Source organism: Budorcas taxicolor, chromosome 20, assembly GCF_023091745.1.
Source record: "Budorcas taxicolor isolate Tak-1 chromosome 20, Takin1.1, whole genome shotgun sequence".
NCBI lineage: Eukaryota > Metazoa > Chordata > Mammalia > Artiodactyla > Bovidae > Budorcas > Budorcas taxicolor.
This window is the reverse complement of record NC_068929.1, coordinates 40,641,540-40,658,064: the sequence shown is the minus strand read 5'-3', so window position 1 is coordinate 40,658,064 and position 16,525 is coordinate 40,641,540. Positions and strand designations below refer to the sequence as shown.

Genomic DNA, 16,525 nt, shown 5'->3' with positions numbered 1-16,525 from the left:
AGAAAAAAAAGGTGCTGTGTGAATCCCGAGGAATATGATTCACAAGTGTATTTAGCACAAGGGCAGTAGGAAAAAGCACTATAAGTTTAAAGAAGTTAACCATTTGGCTAATTAAGAGAACAATGTGGAAGAAGTAAGGTGAGAGTAGATTAGTTAAAATTAAAAATTGTTTTACAGCCATTGGTAGTAATAACATAATCAGAAAATATGCCATTTCTAGAGTGTTAGAAAATGTCTTTGTAGAATGCTATAAAATAAGTGTTGCTAATTCTCTGTATATTTAGCTTAGGGTAATAGTAATTAGTTGAGTAACTAATAAGCTGATCAGATTGATTCAGATATCAGTATGTGAGTTTTGTTGTGCTCGATTTCATATTTTCTGGTTTCTTCATAATCTTAAACATGTTAAATAGTTGTTTTGAACTAAATATTCTGAAGTTTGGTTTGCTAAGTGTATAACAGTATCACTTTTCAAAAATGGTTAAATTCATAGCATCTACTTTCTCTTCTCTCTTACCTTTCACATCGTTGTTGATCAATCGCTCAGTCGTGTCCGACTCTTTGCGACCCCATGCACTGAAGCACACCACGCTTTCCTGTCCTTCACCAACTCCTGGAGCTCACTCAAACTCATGTTCATCGAGTCAGTGATGCCATCCAACCATCTCATCCTCTGTTAGCCCCTTTTTCTGCCTTCAGTCTTTCCCAGCTTCAGGGTCTTTTCCAATGAGCTGGCTCTTTGCATCAGGTGGCCAAACTATTGGAAGCTTCAGCTTCAGCATCAGTCCTTCCAGTGAATATTCGGGACTGATTTCCTTTAGGATTGACTGGTTTGATCTCCTTGCTGTCCAAGGGACTCTCAGGTGTCTTCTCCAACACCATAGTTTGAAGACAGCTTTGACATAGACATAGTAACTATCTCTTAGAAGATTTTCTTTCTAGTGTCTTTCCCCTTCCAGGCCATCCTACAAATCACTGCTACAATAACTTTTCTAAAGTACATTCTGATTGTCTCCCTCCTTAAAAAGACTGTTACATCTGAACCTTACCTACTTTTTCTCCCTATTGAATATCATGCTGTCCAGAGCAGGCACAGCTGGAATGCTCCTGAATGGCCTCCAACTCCTAGTTCTAGACCCCTGTCCTCCATCCTCCACCTCACTCCACCACATTGCTGTGAAAACCCACTGTGATCATGAAACATCTTCTAACCACTCACAAATAATCATTGACCTTTTTCTTGTTTCCATAAAATATAGCTTCTATTTCTTCAGGAAAATTCACCTCTTAAGTTAGTATAATGTTAGCATTTGTTTTGTTCAACTCCTGATACAATTATCTTTTACAAGCGTGCAGTGTGTATAATTGTCATTTTGCATTCTCTTTTCTTTACATTCACTATCTCTGTTCTATCATCATTCATAATTATCTCTAATGCGATTTACTGTGGTCCCCTATTGTTGGACATTTTGATGTTACAATAGATAAAACTGTTCTAAACATCTTTCTTCATAGAACTTTTTGTTGTGTTATATTCAGATTTCCTTGGGATACATTTCCAAGAGTGGTATAAATGGATTGAAAGATTCGAACACCGTTTTCGGGATTATATATTCTACACTATTAGCAGAATCTGAGTGTCCACCTTTCAACTAATTGCAAGCACACTTACAGAATTCAGAAGGAAAGCATAAATCATTTTATATCATTTTAAAACAGCCTTATGCATAGCAGTTAACTCCTAAAGGCATTGCCATATAAACATAGTGGAGAACTTGATCTTCTCAATAGCGATCATGAGTCAAGAAAGTTATCTTATTAAAAAATGATGGATATGATGCTTCCCTGATATCTCAGTTGATAAAAAAAATCCGTCTGCAATGCAGGAGACCTGGGTTCAATTCCTGAGTCGGAAAGATCCGCTGGAGAAGGAATAGGCTACGCTCCAGTATACTTGGGCTTCCCTGGTGGCCCAGCTGATAAAGAATCTGCCTGCAATGCAGGAGACCTGGATTGGGAAGATCTCCTGGAGAAGGGAAAAACTACCCACTCCAGTATTCTGGCCTGGAGATTCCATGGACTGTATATATTGTCCATGGGGTTGCAGAGAGTTGGACATGACTGAGTGACTTTCACTTTCATGGTACTTTTTAGAAATATTTACATAAAAAATAAAAGTAATTTCTGAATAATCCAAGGTTTTATTGTAACATGGCTTCAAAACAGTAACATGGGCTACTTTTATATCAGACTTATAAACATAGATAATTAAGCTCTCTGATACAAGATAGTGAATATTGTATCAACTTAGAATGGGTAAAATCAATTTGAGTATAGTATTCAAATTATTGTTTATTTTTCACTGAACCTATAGTTTAAGAAACGATGGGCTAGGAATTCCTGAGGAGTCCAGTGGTTAGGACTCCATGCTTCCACTGCAGGGGGCACAGGTTTGATCTCTCGTCAGGGAACTAAAATCCCACAAGCTGTAGCATGGCCAAAAAAAAACTGGGTGGATTAACTTAGAAGAACCCTTTCCATTTATATTTTTTTCTGTCTTTATGGTTTGAAAACTTTCAAACTCCTTTGATTGTGAACTAAGGCAAGAAAGAAAATGCATGTTGTGATCTAATACACACATACATACACAACACCTACCTTTACTACTGGCACGTTTTCTCTTTCATTTTAAGCACATTGCTAGTTAAGAGCTACAAAACTGACTCAACAACTTGCTCATGGGTCACAATAGGCAACTTGAAAATTGCCAGCTAAAATTTAAAGAGAGACTTGCTAGTTATCAGTTTAACACTAATCTTTATGTAGTGATTATATAATGATTCACATTAGTTTCAGGATGGTCTTCTCAAATACCGTCAGAAAGAGAATAGCTTCAGATTTGACGCTGATGACCCCCTATAGTCACAAATGAATGGTCTTTCTTTATATATATATTTTTGTTTGTTTGTTTGTTTGTTTAATTTTGTAATCCTGAATAAGTTTCTAGCTAATGCTTGGGATTTCTGCCTCTTTACCAAAATTATGACAACTTTAGACCTGATTATCTCATACTTTTTATCCTAAACCATTACAAAAAAGCAAACCCTTCAGTAGTATCTTTCTCCTAGTTTGCTGTTACTCTCTCCAAATAATTAGTAAAATAAATAAGACACGTCAAAGTTCTTCCTCTAAGGTCAGCTGTGACCTCAAAACTTTTCCTCATCAGTGCCCCTACATTTGCTTTGAATTTTGGTTCCTAGCACACAATCTTCATCTTTACCCCTGTTCTGCATCAGGTTAGGTAACCTTGTGGCTGCCTCTGGAAGGAACATTTCATGTCCTGGTCTCATAGTTGAACCCCACATTTTTCCAGCTTCTCTTCACATTGCCTCCCTTTGTTTCTATGGCCCAAGTGTTAACTTTTTTCATGGATATGTCATCAGCATTTCATACTCTTTGGATGTTTTTTCTTTCAGTGGTGGTTTCAAATTAAAAAGTTGGCTTGCGTTTAGAAACCATTTGCATCAAAAAATATGTCTTCAAACCATATTAACGCAGGATTCCAAGAAGGGCAGATTGACAGCCTGCACTGCTCAACTTTTTTTTTTTTTCTTTTTCTTCTTTTTACCCCTGATTGAAGTAAAAGATCCATTTATGGTTCAGTTCAATTCAGTTCAGTTGGTCAGTCATGTCTGACTCTTTGCAACCCTGTGAACCACAGCACACCAGGCCTCCCTGTCCATCACCGACTGCCAGAGTCCACTCAAACCCATGTCCATTGAGTCGGTGATGCCATTCAACCATTTCATCCGCCGTTATCCCCTTCTCCTGTCCTCAATCTTTCCCAACGTCAGGGTCTTTTCAAATGAGTCAGCTGTTCGCATCACGTGGCCAAAGTATTGGAGTTTCAGCTTCAGCATCAGTCCTTCCAATGAACACCCAGGACTGATCTGCTTTAGGATAGACTGGTTTGAAATCCTTGTAGTCCAAGGGACTCTCAAGAGTCTTCTCCAACACCACAGTTCAAAAACATCAATTCTTCGGTGCTCAGCTTTCTTTATAGTCCCAACTCTCACATCCATACATGACCACTGGAAAAACGATAGCTTTGACTAGATGGGCCTCTGTTGGCAAAGCAATGTCTTTTCTTTTTAATATGCTGTCTAGGTTGGTCATAACTTTCCTTCCAAGGAGTAAGCATCTTTTAATTTCATGGCTGCAATCACCATCTGCAGTGATTTTGGAGCCCAAGAAATAAAGTCAGCCACTGTTTCCCCATCAATTTGCCATGAAGTGATGGGACCGGATGCCATGATCTTCATTTTCTGAATGTTGAGCTTTAAGCCAACTTTTTCACTCTCCTCTTTTGCTTTCATCAAGAGGCTCTTTAGTTCTTTTTCACCATCTGCCATAAGGGTGGTGTCATCTGCATATCTGAGGTGATCTTGATTCCAGCTTGTGCTTCATTCAGCCCAGCGTTTCTCATGATGTACTCTGCATAAAAGTTAAATAAGCAGGGTGACAATATACAGCCTTGACGTACTCCTTTTCCTATTTGGAAGCAGTCTGTTGTTCCATGTCCAGTTCTAACTGTTGCTTCCTGACCTGCATATAGGTTTCTCAAGAGGCAGGTATGGTGGTCTGGTATTCCCATCTCTTTCAGAATTTTCCACAGTTCATTGTGATCCACACAGCCAAAGGCTTTGACATAGTCAATAAAGCAGAAATAGATGTTTTTCTGGAACTCTCTTGCTTTTTCCATGATCCAGTGGATGTTGGCAATTAGATCTCTGGTTCCTCTGCCTTTTCTAAAACCAGCTTCAACATTTGGAAGTTCACGGTTCAGGTATTGCTGAAGCCTGGCTTGGAGAATTTTGAGCATTACTTTACTAGCGTGTGAGATGAATGCAACTGTGTGGTAGTTTGAGGATTCTTTAGCATTGCCTTTCTTTGGGATTGGAATGAAAACTGACCTTTTCCAGTCCTGTGGCCACTGCTGAGTTTTCCAAATTTGCTGACATATTGAGTGCAGCACCTTCACAGCATCATCTTTCATGGTACTCCTCTGTAATATTGGTAGGTTACTGGAGCTACATTTTGCCTACCTAAAATGTTTTTTATGACATAAAATTTGGAGGTTTATATGAGTTTTCTGGTTTGTTTCTACATTGTTTCTGGCTTCCATTGTTTGAAACGCCAATCCTAAAGAGTCCATTGATTGGGGTTGTTTATTTTAATCTCAGGATTGTTTCCCCATTTAGAAAAAACATACATAACACAGTGTTAGTTATTAAATTAGTGACTTTTGGGAACTTTTAATCTTTTGATAACTTCTCATTTTAATAATCCGGTAAGTGTCCTAGTGTGAGTGATTTATGCTAGGAATTCAAGATTGCTAAAATGTAGCACACCTAGAAGTAAATTTATTCTTTAGCTTTAATAGAACCAGAAAATAAAGATGCACTATATCCAATGGAATATCCATCTACAGAAGTGTGGTGCCTCACCAAATTAACTACATGGCACTATCCCTCAAGCCAGTAACTTAAAATTTTGTGGTGATTCAAATAACCTAATTTAAAGCATAAAGTGGTTGGCATGAGAGAAAAGAGGTGAGAAAGATGATCATAAAGGACCTGCAGTCTCAGGGTTTTAAGAACAAATAACAAACAACAATAATCTGTAAAATCATCAACATATTAAGATGCAGCCAGTGAAACATTGTTTTTACGTTATTTAAAGGACTGTTTTCTAATTCAGGTAAACGATCATAACCAAATATGTTCTAGCAATCATTTACAGTACTCACTGTTTATTCATTTCTGTTGAAACTGAGTCAGTTATCCAGTCTTCAGTGTAATAAAGATTCTGACATAGAAATGTCAAGCATTTTATTGCTTACCCTACATAATCAAGGGACCTTGCTGAGTCAATTTCTAAAGTGTTTGATGAAAAGGAAGAAATACAGAAAATACATAGATCTATGAAATAGATATATCTGTTCAAAAGGAGGAAGTCCACTTCTGGAGGACAGTACATTGAGAGACATTGACCGTTGCTGGATCTTTCTTTTTTTAGTTGGATGATCTTTAGAAATGAAACACGAAGTCTTTAAATTGTGTTGCTGTATCAGCTTTATGCAGAAGTTAAAATGATGTACAGAATAGTAGAGCTCTTAAGTGTGATAGTATTATTTTTAATTTAAGGAATTAGAAATGGTAAACTACAATGAATAATCTTTGTTACCTGCTTTATCAGATATAAGGTATAAATTTTCTGTGTTTCGCTATTGTGAATTTTTTTTTTTTTTTTTTTTTTAAGAAAAAATGGAGAGAGCAAAGTCCGTGTTCTTGGGATATAATGAACCATTGTAAAGATAGAGCAAGTACCCATATATATCTTGACCCTGATTATTTATTGTATATTTATCTCCAGAATAATTCTATGATATTTTACCAAGTCAGCATATCTTTATGAATGGAAATTTTAATCTTAACTAGAACATAACAGGCAAATTTGCTTCTTCAGAAAATCTCATAGTGAACTAAAAGCCAGATACTTTTTGGATTATCCATATTTATAAATCCCCAAAAGTTATAATGTTTCATGTAGTACAAAAAGAAAGAATTTCCATCTTTAAAAAATTTGGAGCTGTCTTCATTTGTATAAAATACAGCAATTCCGAAACTATACAGGTGGTACATCTGTAAGTGAACATAAGAAATTGTGAACCATCGAGTCAGAAATCACTTAACTGACCATTTCATATACATACTTAATATTATAGATCATGTAGAAAGGGGAAAGTATATACTGGAAGACATGATTCTTCCATCAAAAAACCACATATTTAGTGAGGTGTTCAGAGCATTAAGAACTTGTAAATGAGATGAAGAGTATGTTCACCTTGGCACTGAAGACAATGATGATCCAAAACTGAAGTTGATTTTTTTTTACCTCTACTAATACTCTAGAAAGTGAACCTCACTAATACAATACAGTTAAATTAAGAAAGAGCAAAGGAATATTACATGATTTGAAAATGACATATATAAATTAAGTTCAGAATTAGTATGTCACGATTCTAAGCAATGAAGTCTTTGGGATGTTACTAGTCATGAGTTTTACATCTTTGTTGGGTAAATTGTTGCTATTCATGTATATGGATGAATAGAAGTTATCAGTTGCTGAAATAACTCCATGATGAATAAAAGGATTATTTGTCATTTGAGACTGATAGTTTATGTTTTGTCTTCTTAAATTATTAGTGTTGTATATTCTTGTGATGTTTAAACTGTCTTAACCAGTACCTATTTATTTTGGGAATGATTTATATTTAATCTTTACATAAGCACTATTATCATTTGAATGTTATGCTCTTAATGTTGATTATAGTTACTAATATTCCTGCTGTAAACCACTAAGGTACTCTTTGCTCCCAGTTCTTAAAATTTAGGTAAGACATCATTTTTATACTTCCAGTCAAAGATTTACATGGGTAAGTAAAGTAAGTTAAAATTGTCATCTTTAGTAGTCATCAAGGACAAATTATCCTGAGTAAATAACTTTTGCTAGTTCTACTTTATTTTTAAGCTCTCAACAGGATGTTAAGGATTGATTTCTTCTTAGCAGCTATTTGTATGTTTGTGTATATGTGTGTAGGATTAAATAGTAAATATTATGTTAATAGTTCTGGTAGTATTCTTTATTCTTTCATGGAAAAATATGAGTTTATTTCATAACAGATTTGAATTTACCCTTTTCAGTTGACATATTTTAAAATGCTTTTTTCTATTTATCTTGCCTTTCATGTTCCTGTTATCTTCAGTTAAACACATATTTTGGTTTAGCGGTTGGAGGAAAATTTCTGTAATAGTAAAGGTATTACTGTGCCTCTCATAGACAAAGATAGGTAAAAGCATATGAAATCTTGTCCCAGACACGATACACAACCACCAAGATCATATAGAAGAGAATGAGGTGACAGGTATCCTCGCCAACTCTTAACATTTATATTGAGGGATGTAATTACTTTCAAACTAACTGCTCCAGAACTCTCAAACAAATTTGAGTGCTACCAAGAATGTGAGGTATACACCCTACTACAGATACACCTGAAAATGCAAGTGGGTCTCAGTCAATGCAAACAAATGAAGGTGCTAATTATATCAAAAATTGATAATATAACTACCCTCTATTGCTGTGATAGCAAGTATCTATTTTAAAAGTTGTTTATGATGATAATATGTATAAAAACTGCATTATCAATTTAGGGTTAAGACTAGTTATAAATATGGATGTGTTTTATTAAAATACAAGTGTAACTTAGAAAACTTACATAATTAATATTTTATTTTGTGTTTTAACAGTTAAAATTTCCCTTTTATCTTCAGATTTATGTTTTTTCTTACCTTTTATTAGGTAGTATAGATCAATCAGTGTTAAAAGAATTACCCCCCGAACTCCTGGCAGAAATTGAATCCACCATGCCACTTTGTGAACGTGTGAAAATGAATAAACGCAAGCGTAGCACAGTTAATGAAAAACCAAAATATGCTGAAATCAGTTCAGATGAAGATAATGATAGTGATGAAACTTTTGAATGTAAGTATCAAATAAGTTTATTATTACTTTAGAATTAAAAAGCAGATTGATGTATTTGTTTCATTTATAATTTTTTGGGTTAGCAAGAGAACAGTGATCTTAATAAATAGTATAGCAAGTTTTTACTTTATACTTAAAATATGTGTGAAAGATGAGATCAGTTGGCACCAAGAAAAAAATTTTTTAATGAGTTATAATTAGTGTCAGATAACACAGGTATGTTTCTGTATGCATTTAGCAAACATTTATTGAGCTCCCACTATATCTTAGGCAGTGAGAATAAAAATATAGCAAGTATGTGACCCCATCTTTGAAGAATCTTCAGTCTAATGGGGGAAATATGTAAATAGTTGAAGTACAGTGAGGAGTACAGCAATGATAATAGCAAATCCAGGGTGCTGTGGGAGCACATTGGATTAATTGGATTGGCATCAAAATTATACTGGGGTTCAGAGCGCGCTTACTGGAAGAGGTGACACTAGAGTCTTGAAGGACACGTAGGAGATAGCCAGATGAAGAAATATTTTAAACCATACTATCACTAAATTATGAATGGATTAGCCACATTGCCAGTTATCTGTGTGGTTTGGACCTGGCTTCTCCTTTTTGCCCAGCTGTGTCCTGGAATTCCTCCCTTGTTTCACTGTTTTCCAGAGCTGGCTTCTTCACTACACAGCTACCTCTCTACAACACTGTGATCACCTGTCTTTGCACTAGACTTGCTATACCTCGCCTGTCTTCCTACTGGTCCACTGAAAAAGTTCTTCTCTTTTATCCCTATCTTCCTTCTACTGGAGCAAGAGAATTGAGCCTAGCCAAGAGGGGTCAGCAACCTTGTTTGACTTAAACGGCATTCAGTGGAAACAGACTATGGGAGATCTTCACTTGTGTGCCAACTGACTTAGTCATTATGACCAAAAGAAGTGGGAAGACCACCAGTGTGTTCTACCTTTTCCACCTAGTATCTGTAGATTGAGGTGTGACAAGCAAGGGCAGGAAGGACAGATGCATGCTGCCATTTTAAAATGTATTATTGTTGATGGAAGCCCTTCACCTTCAAAGTTTTTGATCAATGTTCATTTACTCTGATCTTCTCAATATTGTGAGTTCTTGAGCTATGAACAGTAGACTATGAATACTGAACAACTCTGAATACAGTTTTAAAATTGAAATAAAATACAGCAAAATTAACCTGACATTTAATTATATGTATAATTGTTATTGTATTATAATGAGATGTATTTATATGCAGTATATTTCAATGGCTAAAGCTAATACGTTTTTATTATAATTAAATATTTTGTTTATATGGGAACATATGGTCTGGAAAGGGAGAGGAGAAAGGCGATCTGGTGGCCCAGAAACTCACTGCCCTTTATATACATACCTCTGTTTCACTTTCCCTCTCTTCCCCTAATACCGCATCCATTTCTAAAGGGAATAACTAAAGAGTTCCTTAATTGCAGACTGATTTCAAGTCACACTTCAACTCCAGTTAATTGAGAGTGGCTGCCTGCATTGCTAAGCTGATGAGAATTCTGAAGCTACCTCACAGTCAAGTAAAAAGGGTGGCATAATCAGAAAAGCCCATCAAATGGAAAACAGAAGAGAGAGCCTCACATGCCCCATGTTTGTTGTCATTGCAGCCTCTGTTCTCTCCTTTGCTTTCTATGATGAGAGATGGTGTCTCATGGGAGTACATATTTCATCTTAAAAGCCATGGACCTCATATATATGTCTGAGGATATTGAAAGCTGATATTAGTTAGGGAACCTGAGCTTCAACTTCTGCTTGGGAAAAGGGGAGTGTCTCTGGGTTTTTCAGGAGATCTTAGAATAGCTTCCTGGTTTTGGGGGTTTATTTCTGTACAAGTAACTAGAAAAGTTGACTCTCTGGCCACTGATTTGAGTGATGAAAGAATTCCAATTCTTAGCTGTCATAATTGTCATTATACCATAGCAAAAAATTAGTAAAATGGGGGTACAGTACAAAATGTGAAACTATTATGAGAACATAAGTGACAAGCATTATGCTGCTTTGAGGGAGAGAGATGTTTACGAAACAAAATTTTATTGCAGTTCAATCAAATTGGTTTCCTAAAAATCTAAAACTAAGGAAAGAGTTTTGTTGAAAGATAAGGGGAACTATTAAGGGTTAACTTTAAAAGTTGGGCCACACAGATATGGATAGTCATGTACAATTATAAAGTCACTTGGTTGCAGGGGAAGAAGGAGGGGAGATCTAAGATGCTAAAGGGGCACATGGGTGAAATTTAGAAAGGGAGCGTGGAAAACGTATTTTACACACCCGATTGAGTTCTTCCCATACTTTTTCCAAGATAACAAATGATATAAGAATGGACAGATTAATCATAGTAAATTGGAGTCTTGATAGAACCTTGTTTCTATATACACTGTTTCATAGAAGTTGAATTTTTTCCCCTTAATTTGCCATTCTGTTTTTTTCCAACTTGCTTAGTTTAATGGATATGAAACAAATTTCCAAGAGCTATAAAAATTACCACCAATACAGCATATTATTGTTGTTGTTTAGTTACTCAGTCATGTCCATCTCTTTGTGACCCCATGGACTGCTGCATACCAGGCTTCCCTGTCTTTCAGCATAGTGTATCTACTTGCTAACTATAAAGTTTTTCAAGCATTTCCTACTCATAGAATTGAAGGCTTGAAATAGATTCTTATGAAATTAAATAAAAACTCTTAAGTCATATTTGAGATCAAAGAATACTACTTTCTGAATGAACTCGCTTGTTAATTATCGTTCTTCAAAGTAAGTATTTCAGTACTTTTTGAAAAAAATATTTAGTGAACGCTATACATAAGCAAAAAGCTTCCCAGGTGGCACTAGTGGTAAAAAACTCTCCTGCCAGTACAGGAGATGTAAGAGACACGGGTTCGATCCCTGGGTCGGGAGCGTCCCCTGGAGAAGAGCACAGCAACCCACTCCAGTATTCTTGCCTGGAGAATCCCATGGACAGAGGAGCCTGGTGGGCTATAATCCATGGGGACACAAAGAGTTGGACACAACTTGAAGTAACTGAGCACGCATAGACATTGCTTATCCACACATAAGACATTGGCACAGCTGTAGATAGAGTACATGAACCAAAGATTGGCATCCTTAAATATTAGCCAAGTAGAGGACTAGGGTGGAGAAGGCAATGGCACCCCACTCCAGTACTCTTGCCTGGAAAATCCCATGGATGGAGGAGTCTGGAAGGCTGCAGTCCATGGGGTCACTGAGGGTCGGACACGACTGAGCGACTTCACTTTCACTTTTCACTTTAATGCATTGGAGGGGGAAATGGCAACCCACTCCAGTGTTCTTGCCTGGAGAATCCCAGGGACTGGGGAGCCTGGTGGGCTGCCGTCTATGGGGTTGCACAGAGTCGGACACAACTGAAGTGACTTAGCACCAGAGGACTAGGGACTCAAGCAACAGTTTCTTGTGAAGAACTTGGGTATTGGTGATAGTTAAGGATTCAAAATAGAAGCAAGTCACAAGATAAGCAAAGGAGTCAGGTTCAGGACCACAGACTAGAAAGTAATTCACTGTCAGCAACAAGTGGTCACTTCAACAACCAGTGTATGATCACAGGATGTAGAACACATCAGTTCTCTATCCTGGTTTTAACTTGGTATTGTTATATCCTAGAACAGATGTGCTAAATATTTTTCACTTGTATTCCTTCCGAGTCTCGCTGGACAGACATTTTTAATCAGTCTTTCTTGCTGAAATATGGTGCTTTGTCTCAGGGCTCAGAATTATTCTCAACATTATGCTCTGGGCAGCTACTACCGGTTGATCAGAGTTGATGTGTCAGATGAAATCTGTTTGCCAGTTCTGCCTAGAGGCTCCTGTCAGTACTGGTGATTTTAGCAGAATGCTTATACCTCTGGAAGGATGGGGAAGGGATTGAAGGTAACATACATAAATATGCTTATCTAGCATGCATAAACTTAAAAGCTATCTTTTTGGGTTTAAGCAAGTATATTGTTGGAGAACTGAATTCAGTGTGTGGGTATTTACAACTATACAGGTGTATTCTGTCTTTGTATTGGTAGCTCGTGATGTTAGGTTATCAAGTCTGTTGAATTTATAGCTATGTTGTGGGCTTAACTTGGCTGTTAATTGATAGTATACATGGTTACCCACATTCTGTAACAGTTGCTCAAAAGTTTACTTTTCCTCCAAACCCCACTTCCCACCAGCAATCCAAATGTTTTAAAGTGTTTCTGGTTTTTAGATAAAGTTTGTTTTACATGCCTTAATTAATCCTGAGTTTTAGATATTATTGATTGACCAAATATCTCTTTAAAATGAGCAGTGTGATTTAATTCCCAGAATATTCCTATCTATATTCATTAGCAAACCAAGTTCATGTAAAATTTTCTAAATCTAGATAAATGCTAAAATAAGTGATACCATTTCTGTACCATAATTTATATTTTTGGTTAATCAGAATGACTCAGAATTTCCTAGTCTCACACAAATGAAGATTGCACCCTGCCCCCCCGCCCGCCGCCCAATGTGGTTCATTTTTAAAGTACAAGTTTTAATAGTCTTTTAAGTGAGGTAAATTATTTGTCATGGGGATTTGCTTCTAGCCTCTAGGAAACGACATAAAAAAGATGATGATAAAGCTTGGGAATATGAAGAGCGTGACAGAAGAAGCTCTGGGGATCATAGGAGAAGTGGCCACTCTCATGAAGGAAGAAGGAGTTCAGGTGGTGGTCGTTATCGAAACCGAAGCCCATCAGATTCTGACATGGAAGATTATTCTCCTCCTCCCAGCCTTAGTGAGGGTAATTCATCAGTGTCAATGGATTTCTTACATAAGCTGATGTTAAACTTAAGGTCTTAACTTTGAAGAATTTTTATACCTTTTTATGAGCTATTTTTAATCAAGACAAAAATTTGTATTAGCAGTGATTATTGTTCAAGTTTTTAATTAATGTTCAGGAAGAAAGTAGACATAGAAGTATTTTAGGTTGTTAGCATTGTTAGGTTGTTATATTACTGCATTTCAGTATTTCTTTTTGTTCATTTAGTCGCTAGAAAAATGAAGAAAAAAGAAAAACAGAAGAAGCGGAAAGCTTATGAACCAAAACTAACACCCGAAGGTAACATTTTAGTTTGTCTTTATTCATAGTCATCAATTTCAGTTTTCTACTTGGAATGTGGAAGATTAAGTTTTGGATTTTTTTCTTCCTTTGCAGAAATGATGGATTCTTCAACTTTTAAGAGATTCACAGCCTCAATAGAGAATATTTTGGATAACTTAGAAGATATGGATTTTACTGCTTTTGGTAAAATCATTTAAAATATATTTATTTACCTCTAAATATAAACTCAATTTAAAATATATTTATTTACCTGTTTGTTAAGCTTTCTGCCAGTTATTCTAGTAGATTCAGAGGGATGATCTGTGCTCTTAAGAAATTGAAACCTAGTGTGGCATCAAATCTAGTCTGTGTTACCAAGTAACTGAAAAAGTTAGTATAAAATTCAAATGTTAAATTAGTTTAGTACTGATAGTGTTTTAGGAGTCCTGAGAGTACAGCTACCATAGTAAATTAGAATAATTAGGGAAGCCTTTATGCAGATGAAACTTGAGTAGGCCCTAGAGAAGAAGGGTACTAATAAAAGATGCAGAAATGAGAACCTGCTTAATTTATTCTAAAAGACAATATTTATTGAATAATTACTGCTTGTCAGTAGTATGTTAAGTGCTAGAGATGCAAACATAAATACCCCAGCCCCAGGCTTTACGTATGTATTACGTACATATTCTGTATCCAATATGGGAAACAAAATTGTAAAGCAATTAGAATACATAGGGTTAATGTAATGTTGTGTTACATTTATAATAATGTATATGGGTCATACCTACAGACGTAAAAAATGTGAGGTTTATTTTTTTTTAAAGCTGCTTACATTGTTTAGAGCTGCTCTCAACAATTTTATGCCACTTTCAGTAGATACAAACACTAGTGCCTAATTTATACAAAAACTAGATGGAGTACAGTAATTCTAGTATGAGTACATCTGTTTAAAAATGCATTAAAAGGTATATTACCTTTATTTTAAAAGTATTTGTTTTTGTGACAGTTACTTGTGTAAGTATCATTAATGCTTTCCCTGATAACTTAGAATATCCACTTCGTCATTTCTAAAACTTTAGAATTGTGTGCTGGAAAACTGTCTTCCATGTCACTTAAGATCCCAACAAGAAGTCATATGACATTCTCAAATTAAGATAATTTGAGTAGTTACTTACAAAGAGACCAAGATTACAAAGATAGGGGCAGAATAGAGCGGAAACCCAAAGTTAACAGTCTTGAAACTGTTACCACCCCTGTCCCCAAAGGAGCAACGGTAAAGAGAAGTCAATAGAACTCAGTCAATAGGAAAAGAAAAAGTTTTAGAATAGGTTGCCTTGTAAAAACAAGTGTTCTTTTGGTCAGAGGACATGAGCAGCTTGAGGAGACCTTGCAAGGAAGGAGTCAGGAATATAAACACCCTGACCTCACTCTCCTCCTCTTTGATCTTCTGACAGGGCATCCCACTGGCTGAACCCAAACAGAAGCCAGAGGGCATGGGAGACTGTTGATGTAGTCCATACAGGTCAGCCTGCTGGGGCAGAAAGTTTGCTTGAGAAGGGTCATAAAGTAGTAAACATAAGATATATATCTCCTCTTCCCATCTTAGTCAGAAGCCTAATTGTAATCTTTGTCCTCTTTTATTCAGGGTTTGCTTGAGGTTTACAGAGGCCTCCTCGGATATTATTTTTGTTTGTTTACGTCTATTTGTATATATGCAGAAATTTTATTAACTAAAGCTAACTATTTTTGAGCTATTTGTTTTACCTAAACTATGTATGTTTGAATTGGTTTTTCAGGTGATGATGATGAAATTCCTCAGGAACTGCTCTTAGGAAAACATCAGCTTAATGAACTTGGCAGTGAATCTGCTAAAATTAAAGCAATGGGTATAATGGATAAGGTATCTCACTAAAGTAAAATTTATAAATTTACTTACTATCTCATGTTTGAAATTAAAGTTTTAAAGGTAAATTTCAAAGTTTATATAAAGTAAGTAATGATGAAAAGACAATTCATTGTTTCTTTCTGAGAATCTGACAATTATTTCTTTAAAAAATGACAAGGCTTGAATCAAAGGCATATTCTGCAAATTATTCTAAAGAAAAATCATATTTTGCATTCAAAGCGACACAGTCCTGGATTTTTTGTCACTGTTTATTTTTTCATTGTCCCAAATATTTAAAGTATTTAAATGCAGAAATACACTAAATTTTTCTTTGACATTTCCTTTTAGTCATTTACATTGATTGAAAGAGTTAAGCCATGGTTTTAACACAGTAATTGTTGGGGGGGGGGGTTGGTTTATTTTATTAAAGTATAGTTGATTTACAATGTTGTGTTACTTTCTGCTGTACAACAGAGTGATTCAGTTATACATCTGTAAACATTCTTTTCCATTATAGTTTATCACAGGATATTGAAAATGGTTCCTGGTATTATACCTTGTTCTTATACGTCCTACATTAATAGCTTGCATCTGACAATCCCAAACTCCTAATCCTTCCCTCCCCTACCACCTCTCCCCCGTGGCAGCCACAAATCTATTCTCTGTGTCTGTTAACACATTAATTGTTAATAAGTACAGAATCTCATTGTTGTAGGCTTCATAATAAATTCTGTGGGTTGTCTTTTCTATGAGCTGTCTGTTGCCAAGTAGTCTCATTGCACTAATGGAATAACAGAAATTTTTTTCCTTAATAATACTTCAAACAGTAGTGACAACATCAACGATTAGTTTCCCATAATCTTTATGATCCAGCAGTCACCTCCTAAACTACGGCATGCTTACTGTGCAA

The 16,525-nt window shown here is 35.9% G+C and overlaps 1 protein-coding gene across 1 annotated transcript in view; it reads left to right on the top strand.

Annotated features, from left to right (window-relative positions):
• NIPBL (NIPBL cohesin loading factor) overlaps positions 1–16,525 on the top strand; it is a 113,436-nt gene that overhangs the window by 38,074 nt on the left and 58,837 nt on the right. Inside the window, exons 10-14 of the mRNA XM_052658967.1 lie at positions 8,422–8,604; positions 13,233–13,430; positions 13,677–13,748; positions 13,845–13,934; positions 15,527–15,630. Of these exons, the coding sequence (XP_052514927.1) occupies positions 8,422–8,604; positions 13,233–13,430; positions 13,677–13,748; positions 13,845–13,934; positions 15,527–15,630 (647 nt within the window). The remainder of the gene's footprint in view (positions 1–8,421; positions 8,605–13,232; positions 13,431–13,676; positions 13,749–13,844; positions 13,935–15,526; positions 15,631–16,525) is intronic.